This window comes from Cyprinus carpio, chromosome A18 (genome assembly GCF_018340385.1).
Source record: "Cyprinus carpio isolate SPL01 chromosome A18, ASM1834038v1, whole genome shotgun sequence".
Taxonomy (NCBI): Eukaryota; Metazoa; Chordata; class Actinopteri; order Cypriniformes; family Cyprinidae; genus Cyprinus; species Cyprinus carpio.
Window position 1 is genome coordinate 20,039,021 of NC_056589.1, and position 21,293 is coordinate 20,060,313.

The 21,293-nt window shown below is 37.3% G+C and overlaps 2 protein-coding genes across 3 annotated transcripts; one reads left to right on the plus strand and one right to left on the minus strand.

Annotated features, from left to right (window-relative positions):
- Positions 1-1,648: 1,648 nt before the first annotated feature.
- LOC109094896 (sodium/potassium/calcium exchanger 1-like) lies at positions 1,649-14,183 on the minus strand. 2 transcript variants are annotated; one of them, XM_042775327.1, is made up of 10 exons: positions 13,984-14,183; positions 12,168-13,362; positions 10,137-10,199; positions 8,473-8,581; positions 5,848-5,931; positions 5,240-5,331; positions 4,271-4,537; positions 4,079-4,168; positions 3,786-3,952; positions 1,649-3,087 (listed from the first exon to the last, which is right to left on the minus strand). In XM_042775327.1, the coding sequence occupies exons 2-10, from the start codon at positions 13,203-13,205 to the stop codon at positions 2,838-2,840; spliced, it is 2,160 nt and encodes a 719-aa protein (XP_042631261.1). In that variant the 5' UTR covers positions 13,206-13,362; positions 13,984-14,183; the 3' UTR covers positions 1,649-2,837. The 2 variants fall into 2 exon arrangements, with proteins under 2 accessions (XP_042631261.1, XP_042631262.1); XM_042775328.1 differs by lacking the exon at positions 5,848-5,931.
- Positions 14,184-16,335: 2,152 nt separating this feature from the next.
- LOC109095335 (integrator complex subunit 14-like) lies at positions 16,336-21,171 on the plus strand. The gene is made up of 12 exons (XM_019109036.2): positions 16,336-16,425; positions 16,901-17,181; positions 17,260-17,367; positions 17,724-17,879; positions 18,342-18,460; positions 18,587-18,729; positions 19,013-19,105; positions 19,238-19,382; positions 19,568-19,701; positions 20,077-20,195; positions 20,288-20,353; positions 20,543-21,171. The coding sequence occupies exons 2-12, from the start codon at positions 16,960-16,962 to the stop codon at positions 20,795-20,797; spliced, it is 1,560 nt and encodes a 519-aa protein (XP_018964581.1). The 5' UTR covers positions 16,336-16,425; positions 16,901-16,959; the 3' UTR covers positions 20,798-21,171.
- The last annotated feature ends 122 nt before the right edge of the window (positions 21,172-21,293 follow it).

Genomic DNA, 21,293 nt, shown 5'->3' on the forward strand with positions numbered 1-21,293 from the left:
GTCTCTTTTCCATAGATAAATCTATCATTCATGTGATCCTGAACATTCATCGTAACCAAAGCTACCTCTGGCTCCCATGAGGTCTCTTTCAAATCAAATCTTGTCTGTTATGTGACTGTGTGTTCTTCTTCATACACTTCTTGTGAATACGCCACTTTATAAAGTCTGTGATCATGTCTTTTTCTTGCATTTCCTCCTCAATTTTGCTCTTCCATCTGCCTAATGTCTTGAACCTCAACCCCTTTCGGATACTTAGGGTCACATTTGATTAGATTAGGAGCAATACCATTGTGCTCAGGCCATTCCAGTGAATCGTGGAGTGGATTCAGGACCAGTAGCTATAGAACAATCAAATCGATCATGTTTAGGATGCATAGAAGCACAATGAGCAACCCCAACAAACACAGTCCGCTTTTGGCCGTCTAGGGCCACTTGTATATTTCACATACAGAGAGACTTTGTGTACATAGTCTTATTATTTTGCATATTTGTATTATACAGTTATATTTTAAGACTGGAATTTGTTATAACTGACGTGTCTCCATTTGTAAAGACTATGCTGTTCGTAGTGTATAGGTTTCTCTTTTGAGCGTGTGCTGTTTGTCGTCCTGGTCCTGGAGACCAGTCGTATGGTGACCGTCATAGTCTTGAGGTACAGAACTGGACCAAATATAAAATCTTGACTCACAGTTTACATGGTGATTAATATATCTGATGAGATTTTGAACTGAGAAATGCCTTACCTTGGGGCGAAGAACAGTACGGAGACAGGGTTTAAAGAGTAATATAGCGAGTATAAAATAAAATGGACTGTTAATGTGAATGTGAAGTCAGCATTTTACACCCACTTACACAATCCAGTGTGTTTGCCATGAAGGTACATCATTATTTATATATATATATTTTGAAGCATTGCTTTTTATTGTGCAGTGCTGCATAAACATGGGTTTCATTTGTCGAGATACATAAAACAAAAGTGTCTGAAGCATACAAGCACTTATTTACTTCAAACTCTTTACGAATTAAACATGCGGTAACTGGAACTGTTATATTTTAATACTGTTCATTTTTTATCATTATGTTAATGAAGATGCACTTTGAGTCTGTGTGGTTGGGAAGAGGATTGCTGAAGTTTAAATGTTTAAAATGCAATGGATTATGGAAAAAATAATAATACATGTAATTATGCACAATGACACAATGATGTTAATGCCTCAAGTGGGAAAAAAATAAACAGATAATACTGCCCTAAATATTTTGGGATTAAAAAAACTTTGTTTATTGACCTGATGCTGTGTAAAACTGCAATTTACACTGCTGTTAATATTTAGCAGTTTTTCTATCACCTGCTTTTTACGTCCATATGGCATGGTAGTGAAACAAACTGACCTATTTCATGGAAATGGTTTATTTAAAGCGGTTAATGTGTAAGCTGATTCGTTTTGTTTGTTTTTTAACAAATCATTTTGTTAGGGCAATGTGCTTTACATATCACTCCTTTTGTTACTTCTATTTATATTTGTGTATATATTTTAGTCAGATCTGAGCCAGGTCTATAAAATTGTTTAGAACTGTAAATAAACACTGAAATCGACTCCATTGTGTTTGTGTCACTGGTTTGTTTTCTATGAAACAGAGGGAGCAAAAGTCACATTTGAAACCCCATTTAATTTTGCACTGAACCAACAAATGAATATTTACAATGAGCAATTCTCAAGAGAGAAATCAACACACTGTGCGATATTAAAAAACAATCCTTGGCTCTATTCAGTACTGAATTCAAACAGCAGTGTGACATTTGTATGGAAATTCACAACTGTTTTTTTATCAGAATCATACTGATTGCATTAGCCTTTGTAATGAAGTCAATATATGCTTGAGATTCTACTTTTATGATAGAAAAAAATCATATCTTACATACAGCACAAGATCTGCATTTAAAACGCTTGTGAATGACATTTTTCCAAGTTACAAAAATAATTCCATTGCAGAATGATTCAATTGCATCATTAACAATAAGCACACAATTTCTCCCAATGTAGTCCCATAGCTATTTGAAAACCCACAACATCAAATAATACAATCACAATATAAAAAAAAATAATAATAATAAAATTTGGAAACATTTTCTTTGTTGTGAAATGTAATTTTTCATCATTGGACAAAATTAAAGCAACATTTCGACTTTTCACCAGATTATAATCTTTGTGATTTTGTGTGACTTGGTATCACCGCAATAGAACTAAATGGTTAAATTCCATTACAAATCATTAAGTGAGAGTCTGAAAAAGAAAAGAAAAAATATTTTCCATATTTAGTACACTGTGGTCCTGTCCCAAATGGCACACTTGATGTGGCCTTTAATTATGCAATCAGAATCATATTGTGTTTGCCAAGTCCACAATGCAGTAGGGTGTCTTATTTGTCATTTTACGGTTCAAAAGGGTGCTCAAGAGTGCCTCTGTATGTGGCCTCAATGTGCCCTTTTGCAAAGCTCACACTGGGGGGCAAACACATCAGTACACCCAACAATCTATTTGAAATTACATCAGAAAAGTGTGGATGCCACAAATGGAGACCATTTGGGACAGGGCCTGTGACTCTTCTGTGTCATTACTGCATTCATTTTAATGTAACAAGCCAAAAAGAGACTCAAGTGTCTGTAACAGTTCACAGGGTTTGGAAATTATGGCCAGTTATTGCATCCCTTTACAAAAGAACGTGTGTAATACAGAATAAGTCAACAGTGAGTCCAGAGATGCTTGAAATATGGTACACTATGTGTGAAGTTACAGTTCAGAACGTTTCAAATGACAGGACTGTATCCACAGGTTTGCTCAGATGGATACGGGACATATAATGATTCGATCCTCTAGCATGACACTGAGCACCAGGAACACAAAGTAGAGCATGAACATGATGAATCCCAACACTTTATTCATCCTCCACTTACAGGCAGCGATGGAGATAATGACGAAGAGGAGCATGAGGAAGAGCAGCACAATGGCACAGAACAGCCCATTACTGCTCACGGGCACCGGTGCCAGGGAATGGCAGAAAGAGTACATCAGCCAGGGCACTGGCAGCCTGTAAACGTCAGAGGGGATCAAATTCATCTGAAAACAAGTGATTTGGGATGTAGTCTAATCATACAAACAATATGATTGTGAGTGTGATATTGCTAAATAAACAATTGTGAGTTGGATATTGGTAAATTTAAAATTAATTATTACAATCTAATATTTTGTTTTTGAGTGTACTTGGTCTACTTTTGCCATTTCACTATGCACTGCCTAAAAAACTGTGTTGGGATAGCAAAGTGTCCACTGGATGCACACTTCCGAATCTCACTGTAAGTAGCAAGTCAATCAGGTCCTTTTCACCTACTGTTTTGTTAAGACTGTGAATTCGAACATACTACTCTTTTCACACAAAGTTCTTCACCTGCTATATAGTAGGAAAGTATGTGATTTTGGATGCAGCAAGTAGCTTCATCAGAATCAGAGTTGTTGAACAAATCGGTTGAGCGAATGATGCAATGACTCACTCAAAAAAAAAATCACATTTAATTAATTCCTGAACAAATTAGTGTTGTTAAATGAATCGGTTCAGTGGTTAAAGAGCTAAACTCTTGCTGCCAACTACTGGTGAAACTATGTAACCTGCAGAAAGATTGACTGAAAAATCCCTACCACTACACAAACTGACAATTCTGTACATGTACATTTCATTTCCAGCTACCAAACACCTGGTTCACTAAATATTTAAAGTTTCTGTTGTCTTACCCCATGGTGATGTCAAATATATTGCTGCCTACAGAGCTCGAGACAGCCATGTCTCCCAAGCCTTTTCGAGCCACAATCACGCTGGTGATCAGATCAGGAATGGATGTTCCTGCAGCCAGAATGGTGAGACCCATGATTTCCTCAGAGATGCCAATAGTCTCACCCACCTAGGAGAGAAACTTTTTATGAATGATTGCTTGTTTTGATATTTTATTTGCTAGTGTAATGACATTTAAGTGTGGCTTAAGTGTCCAAATACTTTTAGAACCACAAATATCGGTTTCTACACTGACCTGATGTGCCCACCACACCATAAGATAGGAAAATATAGCAATCCATACTATCGAGCCAAGGAAAGTAATGACAAAGAACTTTTTGGATGCCTGTTAAGCACAATACAATATAATATATATGTTAGCTCTATAAGAAGTGAAACAAATATACAAGAAAACATTACTAATGTGATGTTTTGTTTTGGTTCTCACAGGGTTTCTGACATCTGGAACTGTCAGCCACAGTGGAAAGACAATGGGCAACAGAAACAAATATGTGGCCTGTTTACGTCTGGTCTCTGGCCACTCTAAGGACAGAGGTTCCTCATTTTCTCCTTCCTCCCCAGCCTCATCCTCATTTTCATCATCTTCATCACTGTCTTCATCGCTGTCTTCATCACTGTCATCTTCATCATCATCCCCTGAATCATCTGAACCTCCTGGTTTCTCTGAGCCTCCTCCTGCTGCAGTGTCTCCTTCTTAAGACAGAGGAGGAAAGAGACAGTTGAAAACATAATACACTCACAGATTAAAAGGAGAACAGCAAAGCAATAGATTACCCAAAAATAAAAGTTTTAGCATGATTTACTCACACTCAGTTCCCAAACCTACACGACTTTCGTACGGCTTATTCTTTTCCATGCAATTATAATGAATGGGGACTGGAGCTTTCAAGCTTCAAAAAGTAAGCTGCAAAAGCACAAAAAAAGTAGCTATATATAGCTTAATTCATTCACATATAATCTTCATCTCCAGTGAACTGCTAACCCAAAAACTGTTATGAGATGAACTCAAGTACAGTACGAATTGTGATTGAATCATTCAGAATTGAATGAAGCAATTAATTGTTACTTTTCTCATGAACACATCATGGAGAATAACACAATCAGTGTAGGATGCTTTTTAAGCTTGAAAGCTCCGTTTCTCCTTTATTATAATAACACTCCAGTACATTCTTTAACACTTGTTTTGAGTTCCATAGAAGTAAGGAAGTCATGACATGAGGGTGAGTAAATGATGACAGACTACGTCATGTAAATATGAATCACATACTATGTATGACAGATCGCCTCTGTCAGCTTTGCAACAGGGTAAATAATTGATAAGTTCATTAAAAGCACACAAGTGTCTCAGAGCTCCTCCTTCTTCTTCCCAAATTTTTTCGAGATGCAATAGGCCCACCTTTTGCGCCTCAGGCTTTTGACTAGCGTCTTCTTCCTTGGCTCCTGGAGCAGCATCTTTGGAATCCTTGGACTGCTCCCTTTGATCGTCACCATTTAAACCACAATGATAAAATATCAATCAAGTTTGCAATTGCTTCTTAAATGTAGCAGTACTACTGTACAAGCTCCTCTCAGATGTGGAGTGAAGATTTCTTCAATAGGAGTGAGTAATGTTGCTATATATTTTGGTGTCAATTTCAAACACAACGGTTGTGACCCAAGATAATCCACACTGATTCCAAGCCACTCATGCTTAATTCATGAGATGGAGCTTGGTCATTATGTCAGCTAATGTGTAAAGCAGCTCTCAAGTAGAAACAAAAGGTGGAAATATGGAATGCGGGATGCTGTATAGAGGGCAAAACGGGCCAAACTCCTGGCAGCTTGCCCTCTCTTTGTACCATTCATCCAGCACACAGCTGGTGCGTTACCACTTGTGGAAATGCAACATTACTAACCTTTTTGAATATGCAACAGAGCTCATCTGTGAGGTATAGACAATGCCCCGACCTGTCTACAAAGCGCTGTGCAATCATAATAGAATACACTAAGATTATAAAATCTCACCTTCACCAGATTTTTCCTTCTTTCTGTTCTCTACTTTCCCCCGGGCCATGTCGTTCAAAATCTGAGCCTTGTCTTTAAATTTCACTGCAAACCAGGAAAGGAAGAATATAGCTTGAATGTAGACTTTGACTGACACTGTCAGGGTCAACAATGGTACCACAAATAACAAAAGCCCTAATTTCACAGACGTAAAACAAAATGTAATTTCCTCACATCTCACAGGCTACTACCAGTCAATCACATCACAAGAATAACAGCACAACGCCCCTTACCTTTACATTCCAAAGAGCTTCTAGCATTTGCATCTCCATTAAACACTGACTTTAATGAGTAAAAACAGATTTGTATACAACAAATACCATGGTAAGTGTTAAAAATGCATCTCCTAATTCCTAATGCCCTTCAAAACTACTCATGTGACTTGGATGCCAACAAGTGGCAATGTTAAAAAAAAATAAAAATAAAATAAACCTTCCCAAATGGATTTGTTGAAAGAAAAAAAACCTTTGGACAGGTCAAGATATAAATGCTGTCAAGAAATGTTTGGGTCATCAAGCCTAAGGTTTTGTATTATACACATTATTTGTTTTATAACTAACTATAATCTATGTTACAGATTTATATTATCTTTACATTATTTTATACATTTTATATATACACACTACTGGTTTTTAATGTTTCTAACTTAAAGTTTTTTTAAGTTTGCTTAAGGCTGCACTTACTTGTAGAACAGTAATACTGTGAAATATTATTACAAATTAAAATGACTGTTTTCTATTTGAATAAATTTTAACATGTATTTATTCCTGTGATGGCAAAGCTGAATTTTAAGCAAATCTTCAGTGTCATGTGACCCTTCAGAAATCATTCTATTAATACTAATATACCGATTTTAAATTATAATAATATTTGAAATGCTTTTCTTTCATAAACTTAAAAAATTATTAATTATTCCACACTTTTAACTGATATATACTATATGTCTAATTTTGGTATTTAACTTCAACATTACATTTATAAGAATGATACTTTTTTGATTATGTAATTAAAACTGGGGGATGGGGTGTTTAACTGTCATTAAATTAATGCTAATAAATGCAACAAAATAAAAAAAGGCTTAAAAATCAATAGGCATTTCTAATAAAAATAAAAATTCTGAAATATGACCCAGATATTTCTTTGTGAGATGCAAAAGACTGACAAGCAGGGTATACAGTTGAGGTCCTTGTAAAATTTTGAAGTACTTGTCAGTTATTTATCAACCCAAATATAGATGTGTACAAATTAATCTTTTGTTTTCACTGAATCTGAATCAAATTTGTCTCATTGAGTATGTCTTGTAAATAAGCACGGACCCCATCACCATAACAGGATTGAGCTGCTGGAGACTGGCTCTCATCCAGCCTTTATGAGCTCAATCAAAAGCAGCTTAATGATGGAGCAGCACACCGCTGGGAGGTTTTTGTGAGGACCCTGAGAGTGCAGGTGCTGCACAGCCTCCTGAGGACAGGCTGAAGGTCAAGGGGACCAACCCCAGCCATCAAACCACTGACCCCCAGAGACCTCAGCACCAGGGCTACTGCTTTACTCGTATACATGCCAGCCATCAGGAGCCATGCACGGAAATCATTTGATATCAAATCTTCAGTGCAAATAGTATTTATTTAATTACATTCAAATTTTATGATGATGTTTCTATAGCTCACAGTAGGGGATGACATTTCTGATGATATTTTTGTGATGTTTCTGCAAATAATACCATCTTGTTTGAGAACCCATGTGCAATTAGGGAAATAATGTAGTGTATGTTTAAATGGTGACATACGCATTGATGTGACTTGACAAAATGTCATAGAGCCACTGCGGTGGGTCTTCTCTCACTACTATGAATCACTCTCCACTCCATAGACTGAGAAAGAGCTATTTATCTTCTTAGTATCAATCTGGACTTAGTGCTGTCATCATATGGAACACGCTTTGCTAATCCATTTGTACTGGGAGAAGGACAAAGGGACTCTCCTGCTACACTTCTGAACATCTTACAGCTCTTACCTGTGGGAATATAGGCCTATTGGTATTTTGATCTTTATACAATTTGTGTTTTGATATACAAAACAGTTCAGTTAGGTGTAACTATAAAAAAAATCTGAAGCAAAAAATTGCATCTACCTAATGCCTCTAAACCAGTAGTTTAAATCAAAAGTCGTTAAACATTAAAAAATGGTAGAATTTGATAATAAAAGAGCACTACATCCTTAGCATATACCTGCTTATGTAATGTTAATATTTACTCAAACACTAATTTGAAACCTTGTGATACAGCTTTCACAAACATATCTGAAAGGCACAATCATCTTCTCATCATCTTGTCATCCCAAAATTGTAAATATTTGTAAAAATATTTATTTTTATGTCTTGTTGTTTTTTTTTTCTTCTTTTGTATTTCACAGAAGAAATAAAGTCATACAGGTTTAGAACAACATGAGGATGAGTAAATGATGACAGAATTGTAATTTCTGGGTGGACTATCCCTTTAAACCACCAGAATTGAAATTTGTAACGCTTTGTGCAATGTTTCCTTAATGAGTTATCATTATGAGGGTTCAGACACTGAAGGGCTCTTACCCTCTCCAAGAGGATCCAGTGTGTGAATCATCAGCTGGAAGATGGTGTTCCTCATGGTGCTGTTGTGCAGAGAGGCAGAACTGCTCCCGCGCTGCAGTGTGGGCTTCAGCTACACAAGAGATATAGAGAAATATTCTGAAAAATGCTCACGCTGAACGATCTTATCGAAAGAATTCATATCTGAACTAGGGATGCAACAATACAGTTAGCCCATGGTTCAATATATACCCTGGTTTTTTAACCACAGTATTCAGTTCGGTTTGGTTCTGATGGCTTTGTACCTCAAAGTGCTTTTTGTGACTTTTAACACATTAACCAAAAAACACAAAAACAAAAAAAACACTTCTGTACACTGGAGTAGAACATGGATTATTATATGTCTACTTTAAATTTCTTTTGAGAAAAGTATTATTTTTCCAATTTTTACCCAAAATAGGATGGATTTTCTATTATAAAGTGCTATGTAATGTATGTTTCATTCATACTGGAAGTGGTGGATTTGGATGTGGCTGGTTGGGAAACTCAGAATATGCATAATGGAAGTGGTGGGTGTGAACACTTTCCAGGAAATCCCTTATACAGACAAAGGCATCCAGCTATCGGTATAACTGAATAAAAAGAATGCTTTAACTGATTAAACATGAAGACAGTAAACACTTGACTGTGACAATGTATAGTTTATCAGGGTTCTTCAAGCCATCTTGGGTATTTCCATAATAATTAAGTATAATTATATTCCACTGCTCAACGATATAGCCTTTATTACAGCATATAATATATTTTCTGCCTCATTCTATGGTAAGAAGCCACATCAAATCACAAAAGGAAGGTATTTCAAACATTCAACTGATGTTGTGGAGTAAAAACATGTTTACAATGTTCTCTTTTGTTGGATAACAGGTTTAGAAATCTTCTCATTGCAAGTCATTACAAGGGAAGATGTTTGCAGAGTTGCTGCTTTTTCAAATGCACATTATAAGTGGGTAGGTGTTTCCTTATCTCAGTGCATGAACTCACAGACAAACACACAGAGCCAGTTCAGAGAGAAATATAACATATGGGAATTATTTAAACACAAAACTGAAAAAGAAATTGCATACTGAAGCACGTATTGAACCTTGAATGTCGTACCGAACGGTTTAAAATTATATTGAGAATTGTGGCATCCCTGAACCTCTGTTTACCATATTTACTTAATGGAGAATTAAGGTCATATATATGTTGTTTATTTTATGTTACTTAAATTAATAATACAACATTCATATGACAGGACATGTGAAATTTATCAAATCTTATCAAGATTATTGTCTGTACCTGTTGTGTTTTCATGACTTTTTAAAGGTAACGTGTGTTATTTTTGGATGTTAAAATACTTCCTCAAGTCTTAGTTTGACAGAGACAACCATAAAAAAGCCATAAGTAGGTTAAAGGTTAAAGGTTCCCAGAGGTTAAAGTTAAAATTTGTTGCCTATTGCTCTGTCCATGTCGTCACAGCAACATTGGCTCAACCAGCTGCGTGATCTCTTTGGAAACAGTCATAATTTAGTGACTATAGTTACGCATAAATTACACCCTTTACATTTGAAGAGTTATCAGAGATCACATGTTTAAATTACTATTATTTGTTTATAATATTTACATATATTTTCAAATGTTTTGATTACCTTTAATCGATTCTTTTCTTCTGGTTCAGGCACCCTGTTCTCTTCACCTGAGGTCCCATTGTCCTGTGTGCAACAAAAGTTTGAAACATTATAGAGTATGTAAGGCACTGATTTGACCTTTAACCTTCACCTCTCATTCTACTGTTAGAGCATAAAGGTGACTAGACTGTTGAAAACTTGAGAAAGGATTCATATATGTACCCTAATTGACTAAAAGGAGATCTTTATGCATGTATTTACTTGAAATTACAATTTAAATGATTTATTCTAAATGGAAAAAAAACTGAAACATAAGAGGATGTAGAATAACATGTTTATTTGTATACTATTATAGTAATTATTATTTTCAATTAACCTTAATATTTATATTTTAAATAATCATTTAAATTTTTATTTAGTCATTTTATTGTCTTTTGTCACTTTTTTAATATTTCTAATTAGCTTTATTATCGTTTCTGTTTTAGTTTCAGTTATTTTAGTACTTCAACTTATTTTATTTCACTTAGTTGCCAAGGCAACATTTCTAATTCCTCTTTGTTTGATTTTTTAAGTTTAGGTTTTCCATCTAATATTTATATTTTATTTCAGCTTTATTTCAATTAACGAAAATGATTTTTATAGTTTTAGTTAACATTTACAACACTGTTACATACATAAGCACTCAAATATATCAAATTCTGTATTTTATTGTTACTGTTTTATTTGTTTTCCGTGATAAATTCAATCAAGTGGGTTTAGTTTGACAGAGATCTAGGTCTTCTGGGTCTAGTAAGCCTTCTTACACTACATAAGCTTCAATCACACTTATCAGATTTAAACACTCTATATGTTACACAGTTTGTACATCACAGCACACCCTCAAAGGATTTAAGTGAACGTCTTTGGATCAGAGAGTCAGAGTGTCATCGTTTTACCAGTCCAGAGGTTCTCTACCAGATATTAGATTAAATTTTTATTTTGATCATATAAATGATTAACAATACCCTATTCATTTATTAATATTCCTTTTTTTCCCAGTATAAGACACATTGGCTATAATCCATACACTGGTTGTCACTGCAGTTTAAAGTCACAGAGATGTTATGACAGATTATCAAGTGTTGATCTCTCTAAACCTCCCTCTCACCACAGCATCTAAGCTGAGGGATGTTCAGGATGAAGAAAGGAACTTGTAAAAATGACCACACGTTTTTTTATGTGACGGGATAGTATCACTAATACAGATGGGGTTGTCCACAGTGCGCCAAATGCACCTGCTCCAAATATTTCGCCTGCTACAAGACAACTCATTGACAATGTCTGGCCCCAGCAGACATAAAAGATTCTTTTCATTTCTGTTAATCAAAGGAAAACGCAACCCATGAGTATCTGCTCAATGAATAAACATAAGTGACTTGCATTCACGTTCACTTGAGTGGGATGCTCTTATATCTCTGTTATCGCAGAGATGAACAGATATTATAGCAGAATAAATGTTCCTCCACTAGAAGGCTTAGCACAGCAGAAACCATCAAACCATGTTTCTGTGATAAATATGATTAAAATGCTATGCAAATTGCTAATTGCTAACTTGCAATCCATGTTCTTGAAATCATACAGCATGGTACTAATAATGCACAAGGTTTTGGGTTTGAATCCCAGTATTGGTAAAATGTGTCTATTAAATACACAATTATTGGCTTTGAATAAAAGTATCTATTTAGTGAATAAATGTACATACAATTTATAATAACTTGAATACACCTGAATATATTTTTCATTTCTGAACTAAGATTATTTTTGATTTGGAGCATGAAGTCAAATACAACAGTTTACAAAAAATGCAGAAAACGCAGAATCTTTGGTATAATCTTTTATTATTTATTAATTAAAATATCAGAAAATTTGGCCCTTTTATAACAATTCACTTTTAGTTTAGGTTGTGAAATGTGATGTGATTCATCAAAAAAACTCTTATTTGCCATTGACCCAAATATCTGATCCAATGACTATATAATTCTGAATATTAAAGTCATAAATAATGAGGCGTACCTTCTCAGGTTCTTCGACCGTGATAACTTTGACGATGTTCTTGTGTTTCCTGAGTTGAGTCTTAAAGGCTTTCTCTATCTGAACGTTGTACTTCATGAAGACAACATAGGTAGCATAACCGCACACCAGCATCATACTCTCCCACCACATAATGGTATTGTCCAAGAAGAAGATGATGAGCATGATGAGATCGAGGATATAGAACGACACATCCCGAAAGAGAGGCCACCAGGTGAGGTGAAGCATCTCCCGGGAAAACACCGCACACATTCCGATCACAAACAGGATGTTGAAGACAGCCGAGCCAACGATGGTTCCAATCCCCACGTTGCTATGAGAAATGAAAACTCCAATCAAGGAAGTGAAGAGTTCAGGAGCAGAGCCTCCAGCAGCCATGAACGTTGCCCCAGCCACATCATCCGAGATCTCCAGTTTGTCCGTGATAACCCCCAACGTAGGAACGAAAAACTCATCGCAGACGATGGCCAAAGAAACAAACATGTATACCATTCCAATGATGTGAAGAATGACCCAGCCTTTGCGTCGCTCCTCAATGGTGAAGATGTCCTCCGGGTACTCGCCCTTCATGTGTGGTGCCTCTCCAGGTCTGGAGGCTGTAGTGTTGGGCACTAAAGTGGTCGTATCGGTTGCCGGAGTAGGAACTGGGGTGGGTTTTGGAAGGTCTGGATTAACATAGATGCAATGGATGATTGTCCTGTTTGTGGTTGTTGTAGGTGTCTCTGTTATAGATATTGTTGGGATGGGAACATTTGTCGGAGTCTCTGATGACTGGACCCCATCTGTGTGGTTGGAGCTCTTTGGCTCAGCAGCGGTCAAATTAGTAAAAACCTCTGTTATCTCCAACAGTCCAGAGCCAAGTTCAGAGCCATCCTCAGGTCTTCCTGCTGTCTGGGGCTCGGGCCAGGGTTCTGGTAGTCTGGCTCTGATAGCGAGTTGATATAAAGAACAAAGAAAAACCCCAGAAAGAAGAAATATAATCCGGCTAAGATGAAGTCTCTTTCTTCGAGTCAGCAACATTTTCTAGTATGCTTCCAAAAGGGTACCAAGTTGTATTTTAGGGCAATGACACCCAGAACATCCAGAATTTCCCCCCAAAAGATGCAGGGGTATGCAGCACTCACTCTCAGACTGACTCATCTCATTTTCTCTGTGGTGCAGGTTTCCTCTCACAGACCTTACAGTGGATAAAAGGAGGAATACTGAGTGCAACAGTTGTATGGGAAACACTGAATGCAGGATCAGCAGATTACAGTTGCCATTACACTCCTCTAAGATTTTTCTAATATGTAGATCTCATTTAAAAAAAAAACACATTGCATTGAATTAACACTAAAAAAATAAGTTTCAACTGATGATGGTCAGAAATTGAGAAAAACGTGGTATTAGGGAAATAAGGTTAATATGTTTCAAGAAATAAATATTGCCCCTTAATAATAATAAAAACTTTTGACAATGCTTTTGAATGAATAAATGATTAGGAAAAGCCTTCCTTGAAGCATGTCTTTCAATTGCGTCTAAACGAATGTAGCATGAAAAACATCCGTCTCAAGTTTTTGTCAGCCCTTAATATATATTAGTATAGAATTGTGTCATTATATGAAGCTCCACAAAAACAATGAAATTTACGTATTTTGTAAACACAGTAGCATGAACCCTAAAATGTGTGACCAACTGTATTGTGGCGGCAGGTATATCTACCTCAACTATAAATTAGCCATATTAACAATGAAATTTGTAATAAAACTTTCTTTGCACTCATGCAAAAAATAATTCCGAACACGCCAAAGAAACCTACCGGTTGAAAGGCGATGCCCGCGGAGGCGCGTGGAGCGCGGCTGTCTCACAGCTGGGCTGCAGGGAAAGGCACGGATGCTGGGAGCGCTGCTTCAGGTCAAGCAGGGCGCACCGCAGGACAGCTCTTCAGCGTGGATCAGCACAATACCTAATACCTGAAGGCTTTTAAGAGGATTATATGTAGGCTACTCTCTCCTCACACTCTCATTACGTCTTGAACCATTTATCCCAATTATTCTGCTCATATACTTTTTATTCATAATTATAGAAAGTGATTACAGGTGTAAACTTGCTAATTAAAAATACATAATATATATAATATTTAATATTTAAATAAACTTTTGGATAATAGTTTATTATTGTTACATAATTATGGTTATGGTGTATTACAGATTTTTTATTTTATTTTTTTTCTTTATTTTTATTTGTTTATTTATTGAAAGATGAGATGTTTTAAAAAGGGTAGGCATTATAAGCAAGAGCTTCAGCCTACACCTGTGTTCAGACTATGTAAATCTGTCGCACCCAGGGGCTGGCTATGCTTTGACTAAGCCACACCCCTTCTCAACTTCCACCTCGAGGAGGTCCCCAAAGCCAACCCAATGGCCAAACAACACGAGAACAAGTGATAAAACAATCTTTATTTAAATATTTAAAAATAGCTTGGGGAATAGGGAAAGGGCAATTAAAACTAAACTCTGACTCGGCCCTCCAGATGGGCTATGGCGGGAAGAGGTCAGGGAGCAAGGGGGCCACGGGGATCCGGGGCGTGGGACTCGGGCCCCGGCCTGAGTCTTAGGTATCCGTAGCGCCCTCCTTCCTCTTCGCTGAATACAGCTCCCGGTAAGTACTGGTTCACACAGTTCGTTCTCGGGGTGCTCACTCTCTTTCTCTTCCTCCACAGGCAACGGCTGGGACACAAAGGCACAGTTAATTCAGCTTGGTTTTTGCTCTCACCTCTTCGCTGATTACAGCTCACAGTAAGTACTGGTTCACACAGTTCGTTCTCTGGGTGCTCACTCGCTTTCTCTTTCTCCACAGGCAGCGGCGTAAGTACAGGTTTTCCTCGGTCTCTCCTCGTGTTACCCACTCTCTCTCTCCTTTTCTCTCCACAGGTATCAACTTGGGCACAATAGCACAGTTAGTTTGCTTTGAATGGCTCTCACCTCTGGGCTGAACACAGCGTACTGTAAGTACAGGTTTCCTCTTGTTCTCCTTGTGTTACTCACTCTCTCTTTCCTTTCCTCTCCACAGGTATCAACTTGGACACAAAGCACAGTTACTCTGCTTTGGATGGCTTTCACCTCTGGGCTGGACACAGCGTACCGTGCTATCTCCGGAGATCTGAAGCACGCTCACAACATATACTGTACTGAACTAGGGCTAGGACCAGCAGTCTCCTTGTCCTCCCGCGACGAAGTGCGTGAAGGCGGGGGTTTATCTGACAGGACACACGGCAATACACAGCAGCCCACAGCAATATACAGCACCACGTCAAAATTATAGGTTTTCCACAGCACGAAGACTCACCCACCACACTCAGTGTACAAAAGGACACCCGTCTTCCTTCACTTCGCTTGGTTCGGATCTGGCGATGGAATATGCGGCCTAGCTAGTGATGTCGTCGTTGTGACTACTTCAATAAGTATTCCTTCGGCTCTCCCACCACGCTATATTAGGGGTAGGGCCGCCCTCCTCCTGGAGAGATCTACACAACGCCAGGTCAATATACAGGGCACTTTTCGACTGCTCTTAGTACTCACATCAATGCCGCTTCCAATCCCCTTTTTCACGTCGTCTCAGTTCGCCGTATAATCCGTTCACTTCTCAACCTTTAAGGTTCGCGATGTGTTCACAATCACAATTCCAGCCTGAGGGAGAGAGAGAGTTAGACAGCCACCAGCAGCGCACCAAGACGGGCACAACACAGTGCTTCACACACCAGAAAGAGCTCCAGACTGTGAAATAACTTGGCCTTAAGTACTGCCTTGTCCAGCGTATCCTCCAATCACCAACCGCTGTCCCTAACTAGGCACAGGTGCATCGAATTCCCTGATTTTCCTTCTTACAGCGCTACCGGAAGTTCCGGTGTTCTGTTTTTCCCGAATTTTGGTTCCGCCCCTAAAGATCGTCACCTTGTGACTTTTTCAGAGTTATGTGAAATCTCAATTGTGTTGAACCTAAGTTGTCCCTCTGAAATAAACTAAACAGATTAGATTGAATTGTCCCACAATTATATTTTTAACAGACTCTAGCCGTTTTTTCTGTTTAGGCTATCTCTTGTGCTCTTTTCAGATATAATTTATATTAGGATAGAACTTTTAAAATAACATTTTCTCTCGCGCGTTCTCTACTAGGAACTAGTTGGCAGGTTTATTTTGTTTCCAAACGGTCCACTTATCAGGGTGCACACTTGGTTAAGAAGAAGGGATTTCAGCGATGGGTAAAATTTTAACGTTTTGTTGAAATATGCAAAAGCTGCTATGCATATCTAAAGTATCTGTTTTATTTAAAACGTTTATACGTTTATGATCATTTTCCAGTCAAATTTGCAGTGCGAACGTTTGGCAGGACACTGATATAACATTCATACTTCAAACAAATAAATAAACTGTGTATGTCCGGCAAAGAAACTCAAGCTCATTCGGCTGGTTTTAGAGGGGTTTTGGTTTCTGTAAGCTGGTCAGACTGGGAGACCAGTTGGACAGCACTAGTTAGACCAGTTTAACCCTGCAAAGACGAGCAAACCATTTTAGGCTGGTATAAGCGTTGTGTGTGTGTGTCTTCAGTTGAGTGCAACAAAATTACAAAATCAGGGGAATTATTTTATGTGTGTTTTTAATTATCCAAACATGGTTGTGATGTCCACTGCAGAAGACTATGTGGTCACTCTGTCATATGCTCCTGTTTGTACACAGATATCTCAGGCTTTCATTAATAATTGTTCTTCAAAGTGTAAAGAGAAAAGCGTGCAACCATGCCCACTGTGGTTCTTTTGGACTCGTCGCTGTCCATGACTCGACCCGTGTCAGTGGAGGGCAGTGAAGAGTTTCAGAGAAAGAACCTGGCAGTTCATGGACTGACCATGCTGTTTGAACACATGGCCACAAACTACAGACTGGAGTTCACTTCACTTGTCGCCTTCTCCTCCCTCTGGGAGCTTCTGGTGCCCTTCAGCAGAGACTACAATACTCTGCAGGTAAAAACAGACATTCTGTCTAAACAAAATATAAGTAGTGTGGGGTCATATTGTTATCTCTCATTCAATGTTTTGCAGGAAGCTTTGAATAACCTCGAAGACTATGATAAAACCTGCCTAGAGGCTGCATTGCAAGGTGTTAGTAATGTAGTACAGCAGGAATGGGGAACCTCTTGCCCGTGTCAGGTAAAAAATAAAATAAAATCAATTTATTGAAAATACATTGTATTATGGAATATACAATGTGCATAAACATTGAAATAACCAGATATAAATGAACAGTACATTTTCAAAATAGCTGGCAGTGTGCTGTTTGATCTGTTCAGTAAATGGTAATGAATGATGCTTTATACTGGTTACCGCTTTAACAGGGTGTCTAAATAATACACACTGATTTTTTTTGAAGTACAGTTGAGGTAATTGTCCCATTGTATTTTTTCTACAGATAATTATTTATATATATATATAATATATATGCTAAATGTGTTGATTTGACTGTCGTTGTTTATCAGTGTATCTGTTGTTGTTACGGTGGCTTGTAGGTGGTGCTGGTTACTGACGGTGCGCTGGGCATCGGTCGTGGATCTTTGCGTCATTCCCTACAAACAGTGAAACAACGTGTGGACGACAAGAAGTTCCCACTGCCTTTCCCGTTCCCTTCCAAACTCTATGTCATGTGCATTGCAAATGCAGAGGAGGTACTTAAGTCTGTTTTCACTGTGTCTTTATCGGTGTTATTTTAGTATGATTGAGATACTATTTTATTTTGATCATTATTTTGAACGAGTTTTCATTTTTATATTATTGTTTTTATTTTTAAATTTTAGTGATTTTGTTGGTGTGTTTTTGTGTGTATTTTTATTATTTTTTTTTTTTTATTTTTTTGTTTTGGTCTTTTTTTATTTATTGTTTTTTTTTTGTTGTGTATATGTTGTGTTGCTTTTGTGATTAACTTAAATTATTTTATTTCATGAAAAATATTTTTAATATTTTATTTGTTTGTTTTAGTTACCTGTAATGGTCCTTAACTTTGGTTTTCCATTACAATGAACATACTAAAGTTACACATGCATCTTACAATATAATTTAAACAAATTGAATAATTTTTCCTTTTATGTTTTTTGTTTTATTTAATCTATGTTGTTTTGATGTCCCCTGAACTCCAAGCTACGGATAGCATGGATAACTTAGAGCAGCTGATTAATTTGAATGGTGGAGAGGGTCAGATATACACTATGGAGGGACCACTTTGTCTTAAAAGTGTCCAGTCTATGTTTGGGTGAGTGATCATGTTACGTTGTGCAAAAATACTACTAAATACTGCATGTCATTTTATTTGATTTGATAAAGTGCACATTTTTGTTTATGGAACATTTTGTGGTTAACCTCAGTTTTGTGTTGGCAGTAAGCTGATTGACCAGGCATACTCTCCCTTCCATGCGGTGCTGCGCTGTGGGAACCTGACCTCTGATGTGCAGGTCTTTCCCAGGCCAGAGCCAGTGACGATAGATGAGGAAGTGGATCCCATACCCAAAACAGTGCAAACAGGTATGAGCAGAGAAGCTAGTGAAATGATCGTGTCCTTAATGTTACCCTCTTGTTATTCTAATGTGCTTTTAAATGAAACATTCTCATTATTAATAATATATAAATAAGGCATTTTGTGTGAGCAGGTTTATATAATAAATCTATTAAATATAAATATGATAAATATGATAAGTATTACATTTAAGGGCTTTAATCAGACAGAAAATGTAAATAAATAAATGTTTTTATTTGTTGCTAATCATGCACTTGATAGATATGTTACCTTGTTGTGTGGTATATATAGACTTGGAGATTGTGGGTTTTATCGAGATTGGAGATATCTCCAGCCCTCCGGTTTTATCCAGGCACTTGGTCCTGCCCATTGCTGTGAGCAAAGGTTAGTATTTTGCTTCATATTTCCTAGGTCTACTTATCCACATCCTTATTTATTTATAATATTAATATAGTGTGACTCTATTAACCTTGCCAGATTGGCTAGGGCTCAAAGGCATGTTCTTTTGCTTGACAGAGGGGGATGAGATCGGTACAGGAGCCACTGATGACACAGAGGAAGAGACCTCCACAAATCAGATGGCTGGAAAGAGCCCGAACTTCTGTGTTCTTCTACATGGCAGCCTAAAGGTGGAGGGCATGGTGGCACTTGTACAACTAGGGTAAGGATCAAATATGCATCTGCCTTTTTTTAATAAGCATTCAAAATGTTGGCAATATATAAAAAATGCACTTTTAATGAATTGCACTGTCAGATGAGAAGGATTTGTTTTCATCACCAACATATTTGAGATTATTACCTAGTTTCTCTGAAAAAAGTTTTCACTATCCATGTTTCCTCTGACAGGCCAGACTGGTTCGGGATGCTTTATTCCCAGGCAGACAGTAAGAAGAAGTCTAATCTAATGATGTCACTCTTTGAGCCCGGCTCAGAGCCTCTGCCCTGGTTGGGCAGAATGTCACAGCTTGGCCCTGCCTCAGGTAGCACGTTTTTACTATTTTTCTGGAACAGCCACACTTTAAATGCCTGTTAAAGTAAAATAAAGTAAAAACTAAACTGTGTTGTATTGCATTATGCAGTATGTTCAAGTAGTTAATAATTAATGCACTGAAACAAAAGTAACCTTGATGGTTCACAGAGTTCAGTTAGGAAACCTGTAGGTAAACACACCAGGGTCAGGGATAACGGTAGTATAACCACAAATTTGCAATTATTTCCCTCATACTTTGGTTCCTTCTGAGACTAGACACACATACATCATAAAAACATTTGCTCATTGTTTGCATAAGGTTTTGCTTACTGGCCAAAGATATAAATATTGGTTCACTATGATTCTTTGTTTGCTTGACATACAGATGCAGCTGAAAATCCCTATGGTGAAGATGACAGTAAAAGTCCTTTTCCCATACAGCCAAAACACAAAAGAAGCTATGCTCAGAATGTAACTGTCTGGATTAAAGCCAGTGGACTGCAGGTGTACACCTGAATACTACACTACATTTAATATATCTGACAGGCCACTGATTAAAAGTCATTTTAACTGAATGGTTTTAACCACACTTTCAGACAGATGTACAGAAAATTCTCCGAAATGCAAAGAAACTGCCTGAAAAAACACAAACTTTCTATAAGGTGGGTAATTATACATATTAAATTATTCAATTTCTCTCTCTCTCTCTCTCTATATATATATCTATATCTCTATATATATAAAAAATTAATGTTTAGTATGTAGATAGGATATCATATGCTGAAATATGACCCTTTTGATTACAGTTAAAATAATTTTTTGGTGTGACATTTATATTTTCTTCACTGTAGGAACTAAACCGCCTGCGAAAGGCCGCTCTTGCCTTTGGTTTCTGGGAGCTTCTTAAGAGTGTGGCTGAACTTTTGGAGAGGGAGTGCACGCTGCTGCCTGACTCTGCCCATCCTGATGCCGCCTTCCAGCTCTCACATGCTGCCCAGCAGCTTAAACTGGCTAGTAGTGGAGACTCTAAGTATGCGGTCTTTGAACAAAACATTACCCCAATGCTCACTGATTTCTCAGGGGGAGGAGGAGCCGACAGAATATAGAGGATGGAGGTACAATGCTCAATGGACAACTACCAGATCAGTTATAGATGAATGAACCTTTATTTAAGAACTCAATGTGAAATGTTTGTCCAAGGGAAATGAGTTACTGCAGCAGAATCACACAAATGTGGCATTTTTTCCATGTTCTAGTAGTGCCACAAAGGTTTGGTGATAGAGATAAAATGAGAGAAAACCTTTGTGACATACATAATGATACTGAACACTCAATTTGAGGAAAGATAAACATTGAGCAGTTTTCCAAGAAAATGCATTTGGAGACTTTGTAATCGGTTTTCAGACCAACAACTGTTTATGTAAATAACTTTTTCTAACAATGACCAATAAAAATGAAACCACCTGTAGTTTATACTTAATGGTAGTCATCTGAAAATGTTTTGTTTCATTTAAATTTAAAGAAATATTTAATTACATTGAATTGGCTGTTCTCATGTGACTTGAATGCTTCATGATGTTTTCCCTGAGGTTCATGGTCTAT

Bases quoted from the DNA above. Each gene is read 5' to 3' on its own strand.
- LOC109094896 (XM_042775327.1), bottom strand. From the start codon at position 13,205: ATGTTGCTGACTCGAAGAAAGAGACTTCATCTTAGCCGGATTATATTT. The intron at 4,538-5,239 runs GTGGGCCTATTG...CCTCTGTCTTAA, and splicing joins AAAAGCCTGAGGCGCAAAAG to GAAGGAGACACTGCAGCAGG. The intron at 4,169-4,270 runs GTGAGAACCAAA...TGTGCTTAACAG, and splicing joins TTCCAGATGTCAGAAACCCT to GCATCCAAAAAGTTCTTTGT.
- LOC109095335 (XM_019109036.2), top strand. From the start codon at position 16,960: ATGCCCACTGTGGTTCTTTTGGACTCGTCGCTGTCCATGACTCGACCC. The intron at 17,368-17,723 runs GTAAAAAATAAA...GGTGGCTTGTAG, and splicing joins GAACCTCTTGCCCGTGTCAG to GTGGTGCTGGTTACTGACGG. The intron at 18,730-19,012 runs GTATGAGCAGAG...TGGTATATATAG, and splicing joins ACCCAAAACAGTGCAAACAG to ACTTGGAGATTGTGGGTTTT.